The sequence below is a fragment of the Phalaenopsis equestris genome, unplaced genomic scaffold (genome assembly GCF_001263595.1).
Source record: "Phalaenopsis equestris unplaced genomic scaffold, ASM126359v1 Scaffold000002, whole genome shotgun sequence".
Classification (NCBI taxonomy): Eukaryota; Viridiplantae; Streptophyta; class Magnoliopsida; order Asparagales; family Orchidaceae; genus Phalaenopsis; species Phalaenopsis equestris.
This window is the reverse complement of record NW_018164444.1, coordinates 60,734,699-60,759,385: the sequence shown is the minus strand read 5'-3', so window position 1 is coordinate 60,759,385 and position 24,687 is coordinate 60,734,699. Positions and strand designations below refer to the sequence as shown.

Here is a 24,687-nt window from a genome sequence, read left to right as displayed (position 1 = left end):
CCTACTTTCGTCCCTCGATTCTCCCTCGTTGATTGTTTCTCATTTCTCGCTGGCACAACTGCGTTCATCCTATTTCCTTGTTCGATCGATCCAGGAAATTTCTTTGTAGATCTTCTGTGTGGCAGTCTTTTTTCAGGTAACCTAGCGCGATGATGTCCTCTCATTTGCACCCATCATTCGTATTTTCTGTTTTGAATTCTTAGCGTGGGATCATTAAAGAAGAGAGGTAAAAAGGACATCTTGATGGTGCTTGCAATTAAATGTTGTTGATTGATTTAGTTGTTCTGTGCTTATAGTTCTTTGGGCTTCATAATATTTCTCATTTTTAAATGCCTTGTACTGCTTTATTCCCCTTGAATGCTTTGTTGTGTAGACAGGTTGGAATGTCAAAACCGTTTCCTACATTGTACATTCTTAGCTTAAGGGATGCCATCCCTTAAGCTATGTTCTGCTCATTCAGAAACTTGATTTTGTAGGTTACCTAGGAGTTTGAGCCTTGCTTTAGAAATCATAACCAGCTTCTGCATTTTTTCTCGTTTTTTATTAGTGGGTGGGTATTGAGAACTTTGCTTTCTCCGACTTAAGTGTTATCAATTCAAGTTTATGGGTAAGATCGAGGATAATCTTTTTGTCAATTTTAAGGCTGTTTGGTAGCAGGATTTATGCAGGGTTTATGAAGGATTTAAGTTAAATCTTTCTAAACGGTAGAAAAAGACCATTTTAAATCCTGTACCTTTCTAAATCCCATTTGTACACCATTTCACCTTAAGGAGGTGCTTGACTGCACCTAGGATTAACATTAAATAGGATTTAGTAAATCCACCTTAATCTTAGATTTATGAAATCCTAGCATTCGGAGGATTTAACTTAAATGCGCACTTCTCAAGAGCTCTTCTCTTTCATACGTTGTGAACCCATTACGGGGCTTCATGTTCACAAAAGACCAGTGAAAACAAATTTAAAAATGCACGCTTTGAGGATCAATTTTTTATTCAACCGATTATTAATTTGAATTGAACGTGTGAATGCATGATTTCTATTTCTTTGCCATGTATAACTCATATTTAGCAGTACCTGTCACCAATGTTTCATAGATATGATTAGGTCGAGTAGTCTGATCGGTTCAACTTGAATCCTTCTTCTGACTATGGTTTTACGTGTAAATGAGCCGAGCACAAGTTGAGCCTGAGCTTGCTCGTGTTCGGCTTATTTATATTTCGAGCTCAAAAAGTGTGTTCGAGCTTGACTCATTTGCTTAGCAAGCCGAACACGAGCTGTTCATGAACAAAGAGTTATTTTGATACCCCTAGTCATGCAGTCGTAAGATATTAAAGGCCCGTTTGGGGCAGGATTTAAAAATTATTGTTTATATGAAAACATCTTTTGAATCTAATTTAATAATTTTTATTCTATTTTCTTAATTAATACTTTTAATTGATCATAATTCTTTGTAGTTTTGTAGTCAATTAAACTTTATATATTATGAGTAGTATTTCGAGCCAAAATAAGTCGAACACGAACGAACAAATCTTTACAGAGGCGTTTTTTGAGTATTAAAAAATTATGCTTAGTCCAAAAATAAATGAGCATTCACAACCTCAAAGTAGATAAAATAAGACATTTATGTTAATTAATAATCAATAATTTTGGTTTGAACTAATTACTTATGAAATAATAATTTATTATTAATTAATTATTGATTTTATAAATTAAGAATTACATAAAATTTTATTAAATAATTTAAATCTTCAAATATATCTTTTTTCATTAATTAACTATTTACATATAAAAATTAATTATTAATCAATTAAATTAATTAAATCAATTTAATCAGAAATAAATCAAAACCACCCCCTCTCTCCATCCGCCCCCTCTTCCGCTTTCTGCCCAAAACCCTCGCTTCATTCCATCCCACTCCCGGTTTCACCCAAAGCCATCGAACTTGGTGAACGAACCTTCCTGTTACAATTGCCATCATAGGCAACGACGGGATCGCGACTTACAGAGACCACTGAAACTCCCGTCTTTCTCATCCTTCCGCTCTGTCCCTACCAGAAATCATTGAGGAAGGTAAGCCTGTTCCAACCATTCTTCCTCTTCGTTCTTCCCAGATTTACTAAATCTGCTAATTCACAGTATTTAGTAAGTTCAGGATTTGTAGCCAATCGGTGTCATTTTGGTATTTCCTGGAGCTCAGGATTTACAGAGACGTTCTTTGCCGTTTAGCAGGATTTGGCTTAAATCCCGCATAAATCTTTAAGGTTTCGTAATATTTCTCATTATTAAATGCCTCGCACTACTTCATTTGGATGGAATGCTTTGTTGTGCAGACAGGTTGGAATGTCGAAACCGTTTCCTACATTGTGCATTCATCGCATAAGGGGTGCTATCCCTTAAGCTATATTTTGCTCATTCAAAAACATGATTTTGTGGGTTTCCTGGGAGTTGAGCCTTGCTGTAGAAATCAGAACCAACTTCTGCATTTTTTTTGTTTTTTTATTAGCGGGCGGTTTTGAAAACTTTGCCTTCTCATGGTGACTTGAATGTTGTGACAGAGGATCATTTTTTTGATGGTCTAGTGCACTCAATTTTAAGGGGCTGATTGGTAGCAGGATTTAAGTTAAATCTTCCTAAATGGCAAAAAATACCATTTTAAAACCTACAATTTTCTAAATCTCATTTCTACACCATTTCACACCTATGATTTATGTTAGATAGGATTTAGTAAATCAGGTAAATCTGGAGATATCAAATCTAGAAGCTATAAATCCAAGATAGTGTTTGGTTCAGTTAAGGCTAAATCCACTCAAGTCTGTTTGACGTGTTAGGCTTCTTATTTCAGGATTTAATTTTCCTCCGACGCTAAATTCGTTAAATTCACTTAAAAATTGGATTTACGTGAAAAAGAGATGGATTGGAGAGAAATTTGGACTTAGCGAACCACTTGATTTACTTCTTATTTTTGACATTTGGGTGGATTTACGTTAACTCCACCCATAAATCTTATTAAATATATGCTACCAAACACCGCCTAAAACTTAAATGTGCAAGTCTTAAGATCTCTTCTCCTTCATACATTGTGAACTCATTGATGTCTTTCTCACTAGTTACGGTCATGCCTTCTCGCTTTTTTGACCTTTAGAGATTTTGGTAGTAGGAGGAGAATGAAGAAGATGTTGAATATTAAATGTGTTGCCAAAAGGTTCATTATTAAATTTTATAATTAAAAGAATTGTAAATTAATCATAATAATTAATATTTATTATTAAGTTAAATAAAATAATATTTGTTTGTTAATTAATTTGATTAAATAGAAACTTCTATATTTAATAAGCTTATATTTTATTAAATAATGCTAAATTGTCATATATTGATTTCATAATGGTTAATTAAATGTTAACTTAAGTAAAGTAATATTATATTTGATTTAAATTATTTTTTAATTATTTTCGGGCTTATTTAAGCTCAATTTTATTGTTTGTTTTTAAAAAATATTTTTTTTGGGTTTGTTTTCATTTGCTTTAAAAATATTTTAAAAATAAATCCAATTGTTTTATAAATACTCAAAACAACTAAAAAATATTTTTATTGTTTTTAAAAACTTGTTGATTTGTTTTCAATATTACATGTATATTTTATTTCAAATCATAATACAAATGAAATAAAATAAAAACTTAAAATAGAAAATAAAAAAAACCAAACATCACCTTAATAAATTACTAATTAACGATTAATTGAGATGTTATGTTTAGCATAAGTCTTTAACCTTTTGGTCAATGAATTGTGTTCCATTATTTATGATAATCATTATAGGTTGGTCCTATCGACATATAAAATCTGTTTAGATGAAGTTACAAACTACATCAGTATTAGTCTTGGCTAATGCTTTAGTATCGTTCCACTTGGATAAGTAGTCAATTGTGACTAGTATGAATTTATGTTGTCTTCTGAGAAAATGACCTGAGGTGTTCGAGTCCTCAAACGATAAATGATTATGGACTAATGATAGGTTGTAGCTTGTGGGAATGTAAACTTTTGGCACTATTCGCGTTTTCCTTAGAAATCTTCCACATCCTTCTTGTGGGTTGGCCAGAACTAACCCTACATTAATATTCAATTTGCCAAACTTTTTTCTCTAGACTAGCTTCCGCATTTGCTTGAATGAACTTCTTTGAGGATTTCAGTCACATTGCCTTCGCACATGCATCTTAAGTACAACGAGGTTATCGATCTTTGAAAGACTTCTCCATTCAAGATGAGGTGTTTCGTCGCCTTGATCTTTAACCGTTTGTGATTCTTTACTTCAGCGATAAATTCCTAGGTTGTTATAAAATGGAGTCAGGGATCCTCCCAACTTTCACTCTTTTCTGCCTCTACCTCCATAACTTTGATTTCTTCAATTGTGGGGGGGTAAGTCTCTGTGAAGGTATCCTTTCCTGGTGGTTACATTTGGATAAGAGCTCTGCTACTTGGGTTTTGTCCTAGGAGATATGTTCAATTTTGAAAGAATCAAACTTCCCCATCTTCATCCACACTTTTGCAAGAGATCTTATCATCATTTATCATAGGCTTAAAACCATATGTTTGCTTGGTTGACTATCACTTGGGAATTAGATTGCAGCAAGCGGCGTCTCACCTAAATTTTATGAGGCGCAATAGTACAATGAAAGCTTCATATTCTACTTGATTGTTGGTTACCTTAGACTCAATATCTACTAAATGGTACAGGTGGTACCCTGTCAGGCTTGTCAAAACGACTCTTAGCCCAGCTCAATTTTGACTCCATGCTTTGTTTATATTTAGGACCCATATTTGGCCGTCAGATAATGCATCCTCATAGATATCAGATTTGGAAAAATTTGCAAGAAAGTGAACGATAGCTTGCGTTTTGATCACCATTTTAGGGGTATTAGACATATCAAATTTGCTAAGCTCGAGTGCCAATTTGAGGAGTCGCCCAAAATGCTCCAGCTTCATCAAGATCCTTTTGAGGGGATGGTCGGTGATCACTCCTATTGGATGTGTTTGAGAATAGGGGTGGAGCTTCCGTGCTTACAGCACTAAAAAAAAAGTTAATTTTTTCATAATAAAAAACGTTAGCCCTACGTTCCTTAGGCTTGGTCGATGCAGTAGACCAAAAATTGCTTCCTTCATTCCTTTCAAACTAGGTCTGAGTTAAATTCCTTAGAACTAACTCTCAAGTATAGCAATAACTATTTATTGTTTTTCAGACTCTGAAGTAGTGGTGAGAATGCCAGAAAATTCTTCAGCTACTAGAAGGCTTGTTCATACTTAATAGTCCATGTAAAGCTTTTGGCATTCCTCAATACCTTGAAAAAAATTGCATATTTATCGTCAAATCTGAAGATAAAGCAACTAAGACTCTTGATTCAGCTTGTCAACTTCTGGAATTCTTTGATGTTGCGAGGGGCTCTATGAGCGCCTGGACTTTTTCAGGATTTGCCTTGATTCTATCAAGCGTTAGTAAACACCCTAGAAAATTTTCTCATTTATTTGAATGTGCATTTTAGCGGTTTCAATTTCATCGGAAGTTTCTTTTAGATATTTTATATTTTATATGGGTGATTTATTTTTAATTGCATCGACATAAACCTTAATTTTTTTTTTTTTTTACTTAGCAGAAATTGTATCCATCATTCTTTGATAAGTGACATACATTTTTAAGCTCATATGGCATAACGTTTTAATAAAATACTCCCTCCAAAATAATAAATGAGGTATTCTCGACATTTAAGAGATGCATCTTGATCTGATGATATTCGGAGAAGATACCTCAGAAATTTATGATCGAATGACCAGCTAGTGTGTCGGCCAATTCGTCAAATCACTGTAAGGAGTAGTTTTCCTTTGAGTAAGTTGAGTTGATATTGGTAAAGTCGACACAAATGCGTCATTTGCTGTTAGATTTTGAATCATCTTCAAGTTTGTTTCCCATTTCTGGTATTGCACCTCCTTGGTGTAGCCGACTTCCAGCAACTTCTGCACTTTTTCTCGACGAGGCTCTGCCAGTGTAAATGTTACCGATCTCATCCTCTGCTTGTTGAATTGGTCCCTCAAGTTGATGCTTAGACAGTGACAAGCGACATCAATAGAAACTCCCAACATCTCTTTGGTGGACTAAGCGAATACATTGTGATATCAACGAAGTGTGGTGATAAGATCATCCCATGTGTCCAGCATCAAAATTCACCAACATCTCCTACTATTGCAGGGAGCTCTTCGATGTCTTCATTGGTTTCTAAGTCACTCTCTTGTTGGACTTCTAACTCCAAGGTCTCTCAATGTACGCCACTTATGATCTGCAGATAACATGCCTGGAATTGCTTCAAATTACCTCGAACAATGATTACCCTCATTTGCCAGGAAATTGTACTGCTACGATGGCTTTGAAGGTATTTAGGAGGGGAGGAACAAAGATTTAATTATAGGTTGTTGGCGAATTGACGATGATGAAGCCGGCCATTGCAGTTTTCACCCCAGGTGATTAGCAAGGTTGGGACTCTCGATGTCTCTTTCTCACCTTATAAGCCATAGAGAAGCTTGGATGTTGCAGAAAGTTGTGTGCCCCCTAGGTTCTTTTTATCAAAAACTTAATTACATGAAATATTTACAAAACTCACTATATTGATAATGATTCCGCCAATTTGAAAAGTGACAATTAGGGTCATACCACGATAGTGTCGTTGTAGTCCTTTCACAGGATGGCCTTCCTCTGTGAAAGTGATGGATGGATGGTGCACAATCATTTGTTGGGATGGGGTGGGCATACATAGCTCTTCTCTTCAAGTTAGTTGACGAGAGGCTTTGACTTCTCTAAGGATTGCCAAAACGACTTGCACAATGTGGATTATTTGAGCTCGAGTGGGTTCATTGTGGTTTCCTTCTACTGGAGCTTTTCCCTGCCTTCGAGTGATTGCTCTTGGCACCACAAACTCTTTCAGCTTTTCAACTTTTTATTCATTCATCAATTAAGCTTCAAGATACTGATATTCCTTCTTGTTGTGCTCATGATCTCTATGTCAAACTCAATATTCTTTTGGGTCTCGAATGTATTCCTCGCCTTTATCAATCGGGTTTTCAAAAGTTCTCGACTTTCAACACCCAGCCTTTAGTACTTGACCTTCAACTTCCAGTTGACCTTTGTCTGACCATTCATCATTCTAGATACGTTCCATTCATCATTTGCTCCCATACTCATTCTTTCATAATTGGTGCTCGGGCGAGAAAGTTCAAAGGTAATTCGTACTTTGAGTAACTGCTCATGTTTGTACAAGTTTGTTATTCAGTAACACCATAAATGGACATGCATGATGCTCTTTTTTTATTTTTAAGGATGAAAATTATAGATTTACATAATGAAATAGTTATAAAGTTATGAATTTTTTTGGTAAATATAGTGCAAGGAAAGAAATAACATGAGCAAGCTTTTTAATATCAATGAAATGTTTACAATTCATAACAAAATAGTCTACTTTAGTATGAAGTTGAAAATTAGGATTGAAATAGTTATATCGTATGTTCCACATATATACCTTAAATTGATTCACTTTCTTTGTGGGTGTTTAAGGATATTACACACACTTATTTCAGAGGATATAATGATGATCGAGTAGGTCTTACGGGCCACAAACTAGAATCCATATCTTTACTCTATCATCTAAATATCTAACTCTTTCTAAAAGAATATGAGCTTAGGAAGAAGAAGAAGAGAGAGAGAGAGAGAGGTTCCAAATTTTTTATTTTCCAAAAATGTGGGAGAAAGCTTCTTATTTGGCCTATTATAAAGGATGTTATGAAGTCTCGAATAATAGCAGGTTTAATCCTATAGATAAAATCTATTAAAAATGAACTTGATGAAATGTGTCCATATTCATTGATTAATTGGCCACAAATTGCACTTAATTTGCTAGTTATAGCCACTTAAATTTTCCATCTATTTTTGTGTTACAAGAGGTTTCTATTCCTTTAATAAACACGCCCATAATCTAATTAGTAAGTAAAGAAGTCATTAATTAAGCCTTTTTTAATCAATTAAGCCATTTAACAATATGATAATATTCTTGAAATATTCCCTCATTCTATTTTGGATTTAGCATGAAATAAGTTCATATTTTGTTGAAAAATACAAAAAATAAATATTTCAAAATGAGGCTTGCATGAGGGCAAGCTTGTTGGAGTGACATTCAGAACGCTGACATCCTGCGACACATTGGGTTTTTAAGTCACCGGGCCCTTAATTTGCATCCTTGCCTAGCAACTAGGGTATTAATTCTTAACAAAACTCAAATTTGCCTTCTCATTTAAACACCATCAAGACAAGATTCCATGCAATGTTGGACTTCACATTCTTAGTAAATTTCTAACAAAAACCATTTTCAATGTATGCTTTTGAGCATAAATTTCTCATTCAATTGATCTTTTTTTTTTTTTTTTTGACTATGTGAATTTATTTCTATCCCCTCATGATGGATAGCACAAATCCATCAATACATGTCACTTCGATAATGTTGGTCCCCTTCAAATTCGGGCCTTAAAATGACTCATTACCATGGTTTTAGAACTCATTTGCTAAATAGTCCCATATGAATGAAATTTATCAATGATGAATGAAAACAAAGACTCAGCCTAGTGAAGGATTTCTATGGTTAATACCTATAATGTATTGGTAGGTATTAACCATTATGGGACTTCACGTTCATAAAAAACTTCTAATGAAAATGATTTTCAATGTGCACACTTTGAGGAGCAATTCCTTGTTCAACTGATTACTAATTTTAATATGTGAATGCATGATTTCTATCTGTTTGCAATGTATAACTCATATTTAGCAATACTTGTCACCAGTGTTTTACAAATTGGATTATGTCGATTGGTCTAATCGGTTCAACCTGATTACGTCTTTTGATCGATTCCGTTTTTGGCCCAAAATCGCTTTTGCAAAAAGCCGACCAAAACCCGTGGTTGACCAGTTTTCGAAGAACCTATTGATTTTAATAATAATCAATTGACCTTTTGATTTTGATTTGATGGTTCAAAATAAAACATTTAGATTAAATAATGAGAAAATGATTAAAATATAATATCTCAAAATTTCAATTTAAAAATATATTCGAAATGTTTAAGCATAAATCATCCTAAATTAAAATATTATATATTAAACTAGTAAAAAAATATCATTATATCATAATTACATCATTTTAATTAAAATAAAACAAATTTAATATTTATTATGTAATTTGGTTAAACCTCTGGTTGAACCTTGATTGAATCTTTGAACTATGAATCTCTTCTTTCGACTCAATATCCAGTTTGGTTTTATTCCCATAATGTGGGTCCCATTCAAATTTGAGCTTATAATAACTCCGTATCATGGTTTTAGAGATCATTTGTTAAATAATCCCGTACGAGTGAAGTTTATCGGTGACGAGAGAAAGTAAAGACTCAATTTTGTGAAAGAGTTCTATAGTTAATACTAGTAAATGATAGGTAGCTATTAACCACGATGGGACTTCACATTCGTTGAAAAATTCAAATGAAAACTAATTTCAATGTGCACACTTTGAGCATCAATTTCTTGTTCAATTGATTGCTAATTTGAATGTGTGAATGCATGATTTCTATCTCTTTGCAATGAATTACACATATTTAGCAATACCTGTTACTAATGTTTTAAAAATGAAACCAGATTGATTGCTCTGAACGATTCAACTGTGAAATGATCTCCTCACTGATTCAGTTTAGGCCTAAAATCGTTTTTGCAAAAAAATTACTAGAACCGACAGTTGAACTTGCGAATCGATGCAGATCTGTTTCGGAAGGTTCTACCGATTTTAATAATAATCAAATTTGGCCTTTTGATTCAGATCTTTTTGTTGGAAATAAAATATTTAGATTAAAAACTGATAAAATGATTAAAAAGTTGTCTCAAAATTTTAATTTAAAATTATATTCAAAATATTTAAGATATTCAAAATATATTTAATTTAAATTTATATTCAAAGTGTTATATAATTTAAAATTTATAATTCAAAATATGTTTAAAATATTTAAAATATTTAATTCAAAATATATTTAATTTAAAATTATATTCAAAATATTATGTATTGCATTTGTAAAAAATATTATTCTATCAATATTACATCATTTACATAAAAATAAAATAATTTTAATATTCATTATGTCATTCTATTAAACCTCTAATTTAACCTAAATTGAATCTTTGAAACGGGAACCACGTTTATTTAGTTCGATATTCGATTTGGTTTTAACTATCTATTCTTAACAATCTTTCCTGCTGTTTCCACAGAGGGGCCGAACATAAAAAAGTCAATGTTAAAAAGATGCAATAAATATTATTTTTTAATTAGTCAACTAATTCGAGCAATAACGAGTTGATTATAATCGAACAAATGCTTGTTTGTGTTCAGCTTATTTATAAATCAAACTTAAAAAGATTGTTCATGTTTGACTCACTTGTTTAATGAAAGAATCGAACCAGAGAAACTTAATGACCCGAACACAAATTGTTTGTTAACGACAATTTTTTCTGACAACCCTTCTTAAAATGGCTCCTCATGGTTTTACAAATCAGTTTCAAAAATTCCCTACATGAATGTAATTGAGCAATGACAAGGGAGCATAAAAACTTGACCTAGTGATAAAGTTCTAAGATTAACACTTACAAAAGATTGGTAGGAGCTAAACTCGAACAGTTTTTTTGCGGATTTGTTTACATCGCTCTTAATAAGTGGATGAGACATCATTGTCCAATTTTTTTATTTGCAAAAACGATCACATATCTTATATATCTTTGTGATACTATGTTTGTTCTCATTATTGTATTTTTTTTTTTTTGCCAACATCTACCTGGTTCTGTAAGAATTTCTATAGAAATCAGTCCTACACAATTTTCTTTTGAAACAGTCCTACGCAATTCTCTTTTGAAACAGTCCCACTTCAGGTGATCTCTTATTTAAGAGTAATTACACATTACTTTGCTTATTTTCCCTAGACATAAGGATCTTTAAAAGCTTAACTTAACCTTTTAATTATCCATATCACCATTTCATCATAAGAATGGAGAGGGGATAACAACGACGCTACTAATAGTCTTTCAAATTAGGTTGTATTTGAACAATTATTGGGATCTCTAGTCAACTAGGTTTGGTTTCTTTTATTGACTGAAGTTTTATTCTACAATAATAATTAATCAAAAAATACTATCGATATAATAATATATTACTATGAAATATAATTTAATAAATTCTAGTTAATTAAATTTATATAAATAATATATTATATATGATACGAGTAATTATCGCACTTAATATTGAGAATTTATCATGTTACTTGTTGAACAACAAATAAGTTTGTGAACATAGATGAACAAGTTCGACTATGTTAATGTTTAGTTCATTTTAACTTTGAGTTTTTAAAAATTATTCAAGTTTGTTTATTTAGTAATTTGAATGAACATGGTCGACTCTTAATCGAGCCAAGTTCGAGTTGTTCATTGAGTGCATTGGTTCATTTACAACCCTATGCACAAGGCTTCACGTGCTTAAAAGAATACATTGCCATTTATATTTTGACCTGTTGGATATTTTATTGTGCATATTGTATTGTTTTTTTAGGCTGTTTTGATTATGTCATTTTCAGATGTGTCTTTCATTCATTTTGTGTGAAGATTATCTGATCTAAAGAATTGCTTGCAATGAAAAAGTATCCTGAAATTACTTAATTGTGCCATAAAAATGCCTGAAAGATTTTCTAATACCTCAAAGAACTATTCTTAGTAAGCTTTTCTTAACCTATTTGTTTTCTCTGTATAGTATTGTGAAAGCGTCGATTTGGCTGGTTGCTGAAGATGGATACCCCTCTCGCAGCTGTTGTCCACAAGGAAAATGTACACATTGGTGGAGGTACGACATTATACTTGCACGGTTGCACAACTAGCTTAATCTTACCATACAGGATTCTTATAATTGGTTGAAATTTATAGGAAAAGCTACTGTGACGAAACCTGATAAACTAAAAACTGTTAAGGCTGCTGGTAAAGTGCGCAAGGCTTTGGAAGATCTTAGAAGTACTCATTTACCTGTGATAGGGGCTTCAAAAGATGTTGATTTGAAGCAGAAATCTACTATGAAAGGCAATGAAGTAAAAAAGAATCAAATGACTAAGAAACACCCTGTTACTGGGCAAATGAAAGGTGCTAATCTGAATAGTAAGTCAGTGTTGCAGGAAAACTTTGGGAAAGGGAATAAACCCTTCGAACATATATTGACTGATGAAGAAATAAATAAGTGTTATGAATGGGCTAAGGATGGAATAGAGGGAATGGGAGGTTATTCTTGGTCTGCGAAAGATGAGACAAATTTTGTTATGAAACAAACTTTGTCAGAGATAATGGCATCAGCCATTGGAGTACCAGTCTCAGAGTTGGAACAATCATTTACGGTAATTAGCAAATATATTATCATTGAAAAACATTTTGGTACCCCTGGATTGACATTTTCCATTGCAATTCCCTTAGAATGTTATACAAGAAATTTAGGTTCTACCATTCCTTGCCATCAAATTTTACTAGTAGTTGTTCCTGCTAAATATGGTGTACATGCCTATGTTCACAAATATTTTTATTCTTTCATTCCTTTAAAAAACCGTCATGTTGCGTTATTTGTTATGTCAATTTTGTGTAGTTTTTTTCATTTTCTCTTTATTCTGTTATTTTTCGTAGAGTGAAGAAGAAGGCTATGAGACAGATGAGTCGGATTTTAAAATATCCGACCCAGGTTTTTTTCCTCAATTCCTTGCTTAATTATTTCATGTATTCAAGTTTCACAAGTTCTTAAGTAAATGATGTATGCTTAATGTGTAGGGCGCCTTTCATCAGTTTATGCACCAGAAGAACTAGATGATCCTCTTGGTGTAGCTGGATTATGGCTGGAAGATTACTACCCATTACCAGAATTAAAGTTGAATGATGATTAGGAGAAATTTAGTATTGGTAGTGACGACAGAAATGATGGTATTAAATCTGAAAGCCCGGTTGCTTATTAGGATCTGCAATAAGTACAAAATTTCTTAGGTTTGTTGAAACTTTGTGTACTTTAAGTACTTGGATATCAAAGATTAACTAATTTTTTTTATTTTTAGCCAAAGGCTTATTTAAGCATGAAAACTGATACTCAAAGCTTTATTACTTTCCCAGTGATTTTCATGATGAAATAATTATAAGATGGTCTTTTCATTATCAATAAAAATATTATTATATTTAAATTTTCATAAACATTATTTTTATAATAATTTTTATGAAGAATCTTGATTTTTTTTTTATCATTCTTGTCTCTTATATATGCATGCATATGTTTTTAGACTTGTGTTAGAAAAATCATTTTTAATAAAGCTTTAAAATTCACTTTTTTATGCTCTATAATAGTGAAAATTGAAGAATTATGCCCGTTGGACTCTTGAGAAAATTGTCTGAAAGTTTATTTAATACTAAAATACCCTTGCTTTTGACCATGGGGTACTTATTAGAAGTTCCCCTTGAATCACATGTCCACATAACATCTAATAAGCTACTATTAAAATTTGATTAAAGTTGGAACCACATTAAAAGAAATCAAAATTTGTTTGAAGTGTGGTCGAACTTTATTTGAATCCTATCCTAGATTTGTTTGAACTTTATTAAAACCTGTGCGTTGATTTAAAGTGTTTTTTTTTTATTTAAAGGTAATTTTGGACATGATTTGTATGGGCTTGAAGTGGGTTTGAACATTGTTTGATAGGGCTCAAAAAATGGTTTGATAGGTTTCATACTAGTTTCAATAAGGTTTGAATAAGGGTCAAATTTGGTTCAAACAATATTAAATTATAATTCGAATGAAAGTTATATTGGGTCCAAACATGTTTACTTAGAGTTGACATAATACTGTGCGTTCTAACAACAGCTTGAATCGAGCATAGTACAATTTTAATACAATTGGGTGTAATCGTAATAAATATAACACAACAAATTTTAGATACAGTAGAATGGAAACTAATAGCTATAACACATGGTAGTCATAATTATTGCCTCATTATAGAACCAACCAATGTTATTAATTCAAGAATTGTATTAGATTTCATAAGAGAGCAATTAGAAGGAATTTTTTTTTTCGATATTTGCTAATCATATGTGTATATATATATATATATTAAAAGAAATGACTAAAGACTATTATATGAGCCTCCAACCACTCCTAATGTGCCTAACAATTTGAGTATCGCCTACTTAAGGCTCACTTCGCTAGATGGGATTCGAACTGAGGGTCTTATACCAAGGATGTCAACCAACAAACCGGAGTATGCGACACACACACACACACACACACACACACAACACACACACACACACACACACACACACACACACACATATATATATATTTGAAAAGACAAAATTCATTGATATAAAAGAGAGGATACCAATGTTTAGTGCGTGGGTACAAAGAGCTCACTCACAGGGATTACAAGTACACATATTCCTCAAAATATAACAAAAAGAAAACAACTCATAATCATGATGGGTGTAGTCGGTGGATATACCGTTTCCCCTTCCCCTAGATCTAGGGAGGGAGTCCAACAACAAACTGAGATGCGGGCTTCCGCCCGAAACTATGATACAGTCACCTTGATAATTACTGAGACGTGGTATGCATTTTTTCTTCTTCCTGGATTCGTAAACCTGTCAATCATCTGCCAGAGGTAGTCTTGTCTGAACAATAAGGGGATCTTCGATGAAGGTAAACTGTTGATCTGACTCGGCCAACAACACAGCTTGATCCTGACACTCCTCCAAAACTTGAGTACCCTCTTCTCTCGCAATAGGTGATTCCAAGACACTTCGGTTAGCATCTGCTACATTAGCATCTGCTACAACAACTGCTACAACAAAATTCGTAGTATTTGTGATTTGAGAAAGAACTGCCCCAACAACAGTGGGTGGAAGTTGCTGGTCTGGTTGGTGAGTAGTAGCCTTACGAGTTAAATTTTCATTCAACATTTCTGGAAGATTAACAGTATCTGTTATATTTTCCTCCACATGGATGATGTTGTTAGGACCTGCCGATCTCAAATGTGGGTGAAGTCTGAAGCCTTTGACAGGGGTGTGCCCAAATAATTTACAATGATTGCAGTAGTTGGGTCTTTGTTTTGCAACAATTGACTGTCAATACCCATTGTGGACAGTACCAAACCATATTTCATCCACATCAGGGAGGGTGATATCCCTTTCAACAAAAATTCTTGCAACCGAAGGCCTGGTTAGATTGAAGGTGGGTGTATCCAATTTCATAGGTCTCTTTAGTGCAGCTCCAATAAAATAGAGGACTTGGTGATTGGAGTAGTGCAACTTTAGGCCAGGTACTTTAAACCAGATTGGAACTATAGGTGGTTCTTGGCTAGGGTCAAATTCTAGAGACCACTTAAGTAGTTTCATATATTTTTCATCTATTGTCATAAACTTTTTGGAAAATATTTTGGCATAGTCTTTCACTTTAGATAATTGTATCATCACATGTCTCTCATCAAAGAGGTTAACCTTCCAAAGTCTCAATAGTTTGAGATCTTCAAAAGCTTTTCGAACGATTTCTATTTTGGGATGTCTCGATTATAACTTCCCAATGACGGTGAATTTGAACTTGTTAAGCAGGTTGAAAACTTCAACATCATAGAAGAATATAACCTGTTTACCACTCTTCTTACCCGTCTTCTTGATAAGGTTGCAGTCCTTCTGGCCTTCAAATGATTTGTGTTAAACCTGAGGGAAAACCTTATCTGATCCCATAGAGCCAACCATATCAACAAGAGAAGCCTTCCCAAGGTTTAAAACTGAAGTAGTCAGTGGTTAAGAAGGTGCAATAGCCATGGAACAAGGAGTTGAACAGTGGCAAGCTACAGGGATTGTGCGAGTAGCTCACGTACGTACATGGAGGACGAACGCGAGAGCAACAGAAGACAGAGCCGAGAAAACAGAGCCGCAGGAGATGAGCTGGGAGCTGCAGAACGAGACCGCAGGAGACGCAGCTGACAACGAAAGACGCGCGACGAAGGAGCGATGCCGAACCACGCAAAAAACTCTTCTTCTTCGAGCGTGAAAGAGTCAAGACGACACGGGACAAAGGAGCCGACGCCGCACGACGCAAACGAAGCACGACGAAGAGGAGGAAGCATGACGAAGAGCAAATCGACGAAGAGAGATCAGGTTTCGCCATAACTGCGAAACCCTAGCAGAGCTAAATTGGAACAGGCGACATTTTATATATATATATATAATGTTATATATATATATATATAATTCCTGATATCCATATATATATATAACCCCGACCAACCCTAATGCATCTAACCACTCGAGTACCAACCCCATAGGCAATGAGGGATTCGAACCCTAGACCAGAGGGAAGTTATAATGGACAAAGCCGATACTCTACCAACTGATCTAAGAGCGCGACACACACACACACACACACATAGATATATATCCTCTTCAATATTTTGGTTTCTTCTTCCCAATTGCCTAACTGAAAGCACTCTCTCTTTGTTTTGTCGCGCTTCTAAAGCTCCACCTCGCTCTTGCTCAGCCTAGGGCATGAGATAGGTAAAGAATAAAGTAAATGAAAGTGTTAAAGGCTTAAATTTTTGTGCGCGCGCGTGCACTTACAAAGATACATAAAAATAAATAAATAAATAAATAAGAGAAAAAATATATAGAGTAGAATTTTATAAAAAATTGTTTTGATGATGCTTGAGAGATGTGAAAAATAGGATATAGTTTTATAAACAAATTTGATTTATTTATTTATTTTATCTTTTTTGCTATTTTAGTATTATAGTTTGTTTGCCAACAAAATCAATAATGCCTAACAGTTAGATTTTTATAATTTTCCAATTTTGTGCCTCTTTGGCTTTCTCTTATTATATATCATTCCAATATTTTTTCTTGAGCCCACAGTGATCCCTTCTAGTTGAGTGTGAAGTGTGGCAGAGATGTACTACTCAGTATTGAATATATTAATAATATACATTTTGAAATTTTGTCCAAACCCAAGTCTATTGATGATTTTGTTTTTCATGCTAGAAGTTGTTTGTTTCAGTTTCGTCCAGAAATCTGACACTCTTGATAGGGTAACCCCCCAAATAAAACCATAAGAGAGGCAACTCCATTTGAACAACAGTTAGCAAGCTAGACGCTCTTGTTGGTCAGCTCCAACCATAGTTTGATGAGATGACCAAAGCTATGGTGGTTATGACAGCACAGTTAGTAGCACTAGGCATCTCGGCATAACCACCAAAGTTTATTGCACCAACAGAAGACAGAGGGGAAACAACAAGGTTTCATGCTTTAACTACAGAGCCTGTGGTAGTGTGTGGGATAGTTGTCACCAATTGTACCACGAGAGGCCCAACCTTTACCCTATGACACATTGATGGAGGTTCAGCATTTCACTGACGCAAATTACATATTTGATCAAATAAAATATAAAACATACCATTTTATCCAAAGAATTTAGAGTACCTGTAAATAGGGACGTTCCTATTTAGTTGAGTATGAGCATTCTCAGTATCCAATATGTTTTTTCCCTCATTGTTTCCAGTAGTTTGATGGGTTGAGGAATCTGTGGCAACACTTGGCTCCTAATTGGGCCATATGTTGTAATATTGGGGAGAGTGATGCTTTGCTTCTTAGGATTTTTTGTTGGCAATTTGGGTGGGTTATTTAAGTGGTATGCATATCTTCCTAATGATTAAGTCGCGACTTTTGCAGAGCTTGACTAGTTGTTTATTCAAAGGTTTCTCAGTGCGGAGTGTAGGGTGACATTTAGTGATTTGGTGATGACTAGGCAACAATCTCATGAATCTTTATCTAACAATATCGTTCGATGGAGGAATCTCAGTTTTCAGTATGAGCCACAATTACAGAAGCAACGTGCAATTGAGATTTTGCTGAAAAATATTAATGGTTTAATTGCATCGTATCTTAAGGGTTCAATATCAAATCTTGTCAAAAGCTTATAAGTAAAGTTGCTAGTTTTGTTTTGAATAAATATTTAGTTAATACCAGTACCCCTTTTGTCCCTAAGAAGGGTTGTTTGATACTAAGTTATGAGGTGAAATTTTTCTTGAGATGCCACCGTCAGAGAAATCCCATAGTGATGGAATTGATCTTTTGGATTAGGAATATAAATAGAGCATAACAAGTAGGATAGCCATTTAGAGTGGATCTATTTAGTTGAAATTTGACTACTAAGAACAATAATTTGTTTTCCAATCTTTCTAACTTATTGTCAAAATTTTTGATTTTTTTTTTCAGCGAAGGATCACAATCGATAACTCGAATAGTAAGAGGCAAAACAAGGTATTTGAAAAGGGGAAAAACCAACCAACATACTAATAGTAGCAACCATCTTTACCTAATTTCTCACAACCTTGGAAAAGTATGTTTTTTTATTTTTTAGAGTAAATATCCTTATGCTTGTGAAGTGAATACACGAAAGATTTTTTTGTATCATGATTTCTGAATGATCAATACATCATCTGCAAAAAAGATGTAATTGAGCCCTTATTTTTTGTAACAAGGCGAAATTTTCCCATAAGACAACTCATCATCTAGATTGTTGGAGAAAACATCCATAATAATACGAAACAATAATTGGGATAGAAGACATCCCTAATTTAACTCATTTGGGGAGTTAAGATAACCGTTTGTCTCACCATTAGGAACAATGGATAAAGGAAAGTTTAAGATACAAGTCTCACCAACTCTTCAAACATAAGAGATTTAGCTTTTAGAACATGCTTTTCTAGAACACCTACTCTAATTACATTGTCAATTTTTTTTTTAAAGTCAACTTTAGCATATAAGAATTTTCCAAAAGAGGGGCGGGCTTTTGGGCACTTGAAATTTTAGACTATCTTATGAGCTAGACTAATTTCATTATATTATATGAATCACGAACACGGACACTCGGACACAGAAACTATACGTCACTATATGAGGATACAACATAATTAAAAAAATAAGAATATGACAAGTCATAGACATGTTTTAATATTTAATTAATTGTTAATATAAAATATTTATTTATTATTATTCTTTTTTAAAAACATACAAAGCGAATATGCAGGAATAAAATTTAACTTTATTATGAAATACATGCTTAATAAATTATTTTTTAAAAGTAAACATATAATATATTTCAAAGGATTTCTTCCAAGTTGTCTACTAAAATTTAAAATATTCGACGATGACATCTTGCTTAATTAATTAAGTTAACATATAATTTTCAAAATTAGAATACGTATAGATTTATAACTATTAACTCATTAAAGTGAAAAGAAAATTATAAATTATCACTTAAAAAATTTGGGTGGTTTTGACTCTTGGCTTCGACAAATCAAAGCTTCAGTGCAAACATCATAAAGTTCACGGGATATTTGGATTGACTTTAACAAATATTTATGGGGGTATTTGGATCAATTTCAATGACCAGGTTTAATTCTTTCTCAGGTTGAGACAAAGAAGCTTACGACTTTTGCTCTAGTGGGTGCAAATTCAGCTTTGATAATAAAAGAGAACTATAATGCTCAACTTTGATGAACGCAGGATGGACCTTTGACCCTCAACTTCGACAAACAAAGAGGGAAGTGCTGATGTTCGGCTTTGATGAATATTAGATGCACCTTCAATGCTCAATTTTGACAATGATCAGAGGGAGCTTTGACATGATAAGAGAGGAGACGACTTTGACCATAAAGTATAATTAGGGCTATGCATATATTTATAATTTTATATTTTTTGTGTTTGTTCTTTCCTAATGCGATGTCAAGGGTTGTCCGGAATGTGTTTCAGCCCAAAAAAATTTAGACTCATATTTAATAATACCAGAGCATGTCGAATAAATATCGCTGTTTGATACATATTTGACATAATGCAATATAATTTTTGAAGTGTCAGTGCTGCATATGTTAATAATATCCCTGTTTAATGAAAGCATTTGGCACGATGAATGATGTTGGGCAAAATATCTAATCTATTTTTAGATTTTGGCAATGACTTTGTAAAATGCATTGTATAAGTATGTGTTTGTAATCAAGTAAGGAGTTGGTGTGATTTATTTGAGGATTAAGGTGATGATGCCATACATGACCATTTTGGCAATAGTACTAATGTTAAGAAGTGATAAACAACCCTTAGGATTTGCAACCCAATGATTTTCCAAACTTGAAAGGAGGAAGGTGAAGTTGAAATCCTCAGGTCATTGAGTTTTATCCCCACCAATGCTCTGCAAGGAATCAAAAATTTCTTTATCAAATATAGGATTGGTGAGGTATTAGCTATGAACATTGAAGCCAAGTAGTAACATTTTGACCATTTTGGAAAATGGCGTTGAAGAAATTTATGTATTATTGGTCTTATTTGCTTGAGAGGAAACCAAAATAAGAGTAGATAATTGTTGACCTCCATATTTGCTTCACCCAAAGAAGATGGTTAACATCGGGTGCGGCAACAAACTGCTAGGAGCTGATTCATTGCAATCATAATCAAAAATAGCCAAACGATGCTTGATTATAAAACAGACCATGTGTTCGAAATGTCAAAATTGCTTAAGGGTGAGACTTCTACGAACAAAACAATCAAATATGATGAAGACGATTGATTTCTGACATGATGTACGCAATCCATACTTGAATCATTTTGATCATCGTCAGAGTCACTTAAATAATACTCGTTTACAAAATGGACTTTGAATAGTGTTCAAAGCATTAAAATTACATAAGAAATGGTCTTCATGATTAAAAGGAGCTAACAACGTGAAAGCGACAACTTGTTGCCATGATGTACATAATTCAGGCTTATCTTGACTATCGACAAGTCATGCAAATGATGTCTGATTGCAAAAACAGATAATGTTGATGTGTTTAGAACATTATCTTTTCTTAGGGAGGGCACCTATTAGAATGTAGAGCAATTCTAATAAGCTATCAAGGGAGTTTTTTGTTAATAACCTTGAGTTTCTTGAAAAGCATAAAAAATGGGGACTCCAGTAGAAAAATAGCCCTAGCTTTAACAATCATTTTTGTTAATTCATTATTATGGGTCCAGTAGGTTTTAAAGCAAAGCGTTGAACACTGTCGAGTAGAGTCAATAGAGCACTAAGAGTGGTTATTTGAATGCGGAGGAAGAGTTTTGTATGTTTAATTGGGAAAAAAGTCCAACCACTTGGAGTAATTGAGGACATTATCCAAAATGCACCATATTGAGTTGTAATGTTGGTTAATAGGCTAATTATAGACGGAACCTAGATTTGGCAAATTAAGTAAACTTATGTTGAATATACATTCGTTAAAATCTATAAGCCGGCTTAGAGGGCATGAAAAGTTATAATATAATTGAAGTCACCTAAAGCAATCGAAGTTGAATGCATTGCAATAAATATATCACATAAAGAGATCTATCTAGAGATCGCGTGTGCCAATATTATCATTAAGGGCATAAATAACTGAAACTTGAAGCTTGATAGAGTTGGAAAGACCATGGATGAGTTGAGATTTATGCATAGAAGAACTAGACATTTGATGGATTCCATTTAACACAAATGTTGTTTCCCCTTCAATAATGAAAACTATTATAGCTACTTTCTGAGGGAAAACCCTAAAATTTTTTCTTTGAAATTAGATAAGGGACGTGGCTAAGTTGACTTTTGTTTCCAAAGGCCAATAATGCCAATTTTGTTTTCTCATATTAAAATTTTGTAATCCAAGAGACAATTTTGTTTTTAGGGCTTCTTAAAGTCTAGGGTTTAATAATGGGGTAACACGTAAGGGAGAGAAGTTGGAGCCTTTGGCTTGTTATCTTTTCACTTTCTTCTGTTTCTTTGAGAAATGGTTATCGTTGATATATTTTTTGTTTGAGGCTACTTGATCTTTGATCAATAAGAGAGCTTCTAGTAGTATCAGCAAAATTTGAGACTTTTTCAACTAAAAGAGTAGATGGGTAGGATTGGTTACGGTGGTTCACTTTTATTTGATGGCTGGGATGAGATGGGTTAAGTCATGTTGATAACAAGAGGATTATGGGTTTGTAGGTCATCAAGCGGTGGTTTGGGAGTAATTGCTGAGGGAGGTGGCAGAGGAGGAAGCTATGTATCTTTCTCAAGCCGAAAAGATTGAAGGAGAAATTGAGGAATATCTTTTATAGTATGAGGGGTGGGTTCTTTTTCGAACCTTTTGAAACTTAGGTTTAGCAAGAGATTGCGGGGCGAGAGGTGCTTTTTTTGTGTAATTGTTATCATCATGTGCAAATGTGGTTGGGCATGATTTTGATTTACAGACATTGAATAGCTTGGTTCAACTTCTTTCCGTAGAGACTAATTGGGATGGAATATGTTTAAGCATAAAAGGGATCAATTTAACACAAAACTGGACTAATATAATGCTAGTTTTCATATAGGTTGATGTTTTGGCCATAAGACCAATGCTGTTTATGCTGGCAACCTTGGATACTCCCTCCTCATTCAAACAACAAAGGGAAAAGTTGGAAAATTTGATCTAGATGGGAATCTTGGAGAAATTATTCATGATCTTCCTTGTAGCAGAACTTTGAACAAAAAGAAATCACCAAAAAAATGTGAGAAATTTCAAGCTACTTATAGAGAGCCATAGAATGGTCTTTTTTTAGTTGAGTGTCCTATTAAGGCCAAATTCCATTCTTTCCAGCAAATAAATTCTTGGCACTGAGAGACTTCATCCTCATCACAAGTAATATAGGATAGGGCAAAGTCATGGTTTTTTGAGCTGTGAGAACACAGGAGTTCCTTTTGATTGAAAGAAAGTCTTGCAGAAGTAAGGTTTGAAGATTGCCATAAGGTGCTCAATGTCGCTCTTAGGATTGAACGCGGTGGGATTGAAGAGTGGAATTAGTATCCACACCAGAGGAACCCATCTACAAAGAGAAATTTGATATATAAAATTCTTGGGCAAGCAGAGCTTCACGCCAGGTTATATTTGGGAGGGAAAGGTAGGAAAAATGGCAGAAGGGACTCGAGGGGCATGCGAACCCTCTAATTTAAAGTCTTAGAAGAGGGGATAGCCCCTTAGCCTGCTCAGAGGAGTACACGGGAGGAAGATTTGGGAGGGGAGAAGTAGAGGGGCGCTGCTGTGGTGAAAGTTACATGATACCCTATTTCCTCTTAGTTTGTCCTCCACCAACTGAGGATTGAGGGTTACTTATATTTTATTGTTTAATTCAAATTGAGTTTTACTTAGGATTTCAAATGAGCAAGCCGAACTCCGTTCGCTTATGTCGATCTTATTGAGCCTCAAACTTTAGCTTGAGCTCAAATTAATGCTTAAGCCCATCTATTAAACTGCTCTAGTTCAAGCCTGACGAGCTTCCTATATGAAACTTGCTCAAGCTTTGGCTTATCGACTCATGAGCTGGCTTGTTTAGTCTCATTTTTTCCTTTTCCAGTAAGCTATATTTACGTATATGACCACCATGTAAAGCATGGAATATAGATAACTTCCTGTAGCTTTTTTACAGCTGCATTTCATGCTGTCTAATCTCTAGCTTTCTTTAACCCTTTATTTAATATTTCCTAATACTCTCTCTCTCTCTTTCTCTCTCTAAATTGGATGAAGCATGCTCCGCAGATGAGTCTTTTAACATGTTTTCCTTACATGAACAGTCTTTTGCTTAGCAACCTTATCGTTTGTTAACTCGCATGTAAAATTGTCAACAGTCCAGCTGATAATACATCATTGAGTTTATCTTTTTACTACTGTGAATGTTTTCCATCACATTATTATAGATTAAGAAATGCTGCAAATAAGGACAAGTCATAGAGTGCAATTTTCTCTAGTATTATATTATAACACCTGCAAAAGAAACTCAGCTTTCTTATAGGGCAATTATGTCTATTATTATTATGCAACCATCTGCAAAAGAAAATCAGCTTTCTCATAACTTTGTTTACAGGAACTGAACCTTTTGATGCAATCAGAGCTGCAATATGATGCAATCGGAGCTTATTTAGTGGTAGTTGTTAACACTCAAGCTTTAGTGGTTTAAGGGATCATCAGCTTATTTTGCTCAACGTTTCTTTTTGAAACATGACTGGTTTACATGTGTGGTTTCTAATACAGGAATGTGTTTTGTCACTAATTACCAGTTGGTTTATATAATCATGCTCCTTCTATTTTGTTTACATTGTACATTTTTTGGGGGCAATTACATACAGGCCACCCGAAACTTCCTATTTACAAATCAGCCACCCTCTTTCATCCATTTTTCACATTCTCACTCAAATTTCAAAATTTATGGTAAAACCCCAACCGAATTTTTTTTATTTTTCATTTTTTTATTAAATACTCGATAGTTTGATCGTGGCACGCATAAACACATCGGTTTGGTAGTTCAAAAAAAAAAAAAAAAAAAAAAAAAAAAACACCCGGGTGATTAATTTGTAAATATTAATATTTTGGGTGGTCTGTATGTAATTATCCAATTTTTTCTTTTATTAGTTGCTTATCTGCTGTGCTCCACTTTCTACGAATTAACAAGAGCTTGACATACATGCTATACATATTTGTTAGTTATTTTTATTAATGATAAGATTA

The 24,687-nt window shown here is 33.8% G+C and overlaps 1 protein-coding gene across 7 annotated transcripts; it reads left to right on the top strand.

Moving 5' to 3' along the window:
- Positions 1 to 8: 8 nt before the first annotated feature.
- LOC110036599 lies at positions 9 to 24,357 on the top strand. 7 transcript variants are annotated; one of them, XR_002295249.1, is made up of 7 exons: positions 1,857 to 2,070; positions 2,153 to 2,261; positions 11,853 to 11,942; positions 12,023 to 12,480; positions 12,761 to 12,815; positions 12,902 to 13,111; positions 24,047 to 24,357. XR_002295249.1 is itself a non-coding variant. In XM_020741084.1 (7 exons), the coding sequence occupies exons 3-6, from the start codon at positions 11,888 to 11,890 to the stop codon at positions 13,012 to 13,014; spliced, it is 681 nt and encodes a 226-aa protein (XP_020596743.1). In that variant the 5' UTR covers positions 1,857 to 2,070; positions 2,153 to 2,261; positions 11,853 to 11,887; the 3' UTR covers positions 13,015 to 13,051; positions 24,047 to 24,353. The 7 variants fall into 7 exon arrangements, 6 of the variants coding, with proteins under 6 accessions (XP_020596783.1, XP_020596743.1, XP_020596757.1 ...); XM_020741084.1 differs by having other exon boundaries at positions 12,902 to 13,051; positions 24,047 to 24,353; XM_020741098.1 differs by having other exon boundaries at positions 2,144 to 2,261; positions 12,902 to 13,051; positions 24,047 to 24,353.
- Positions 24,358 to 24,687: the final 330 nt, after the last annotated feature.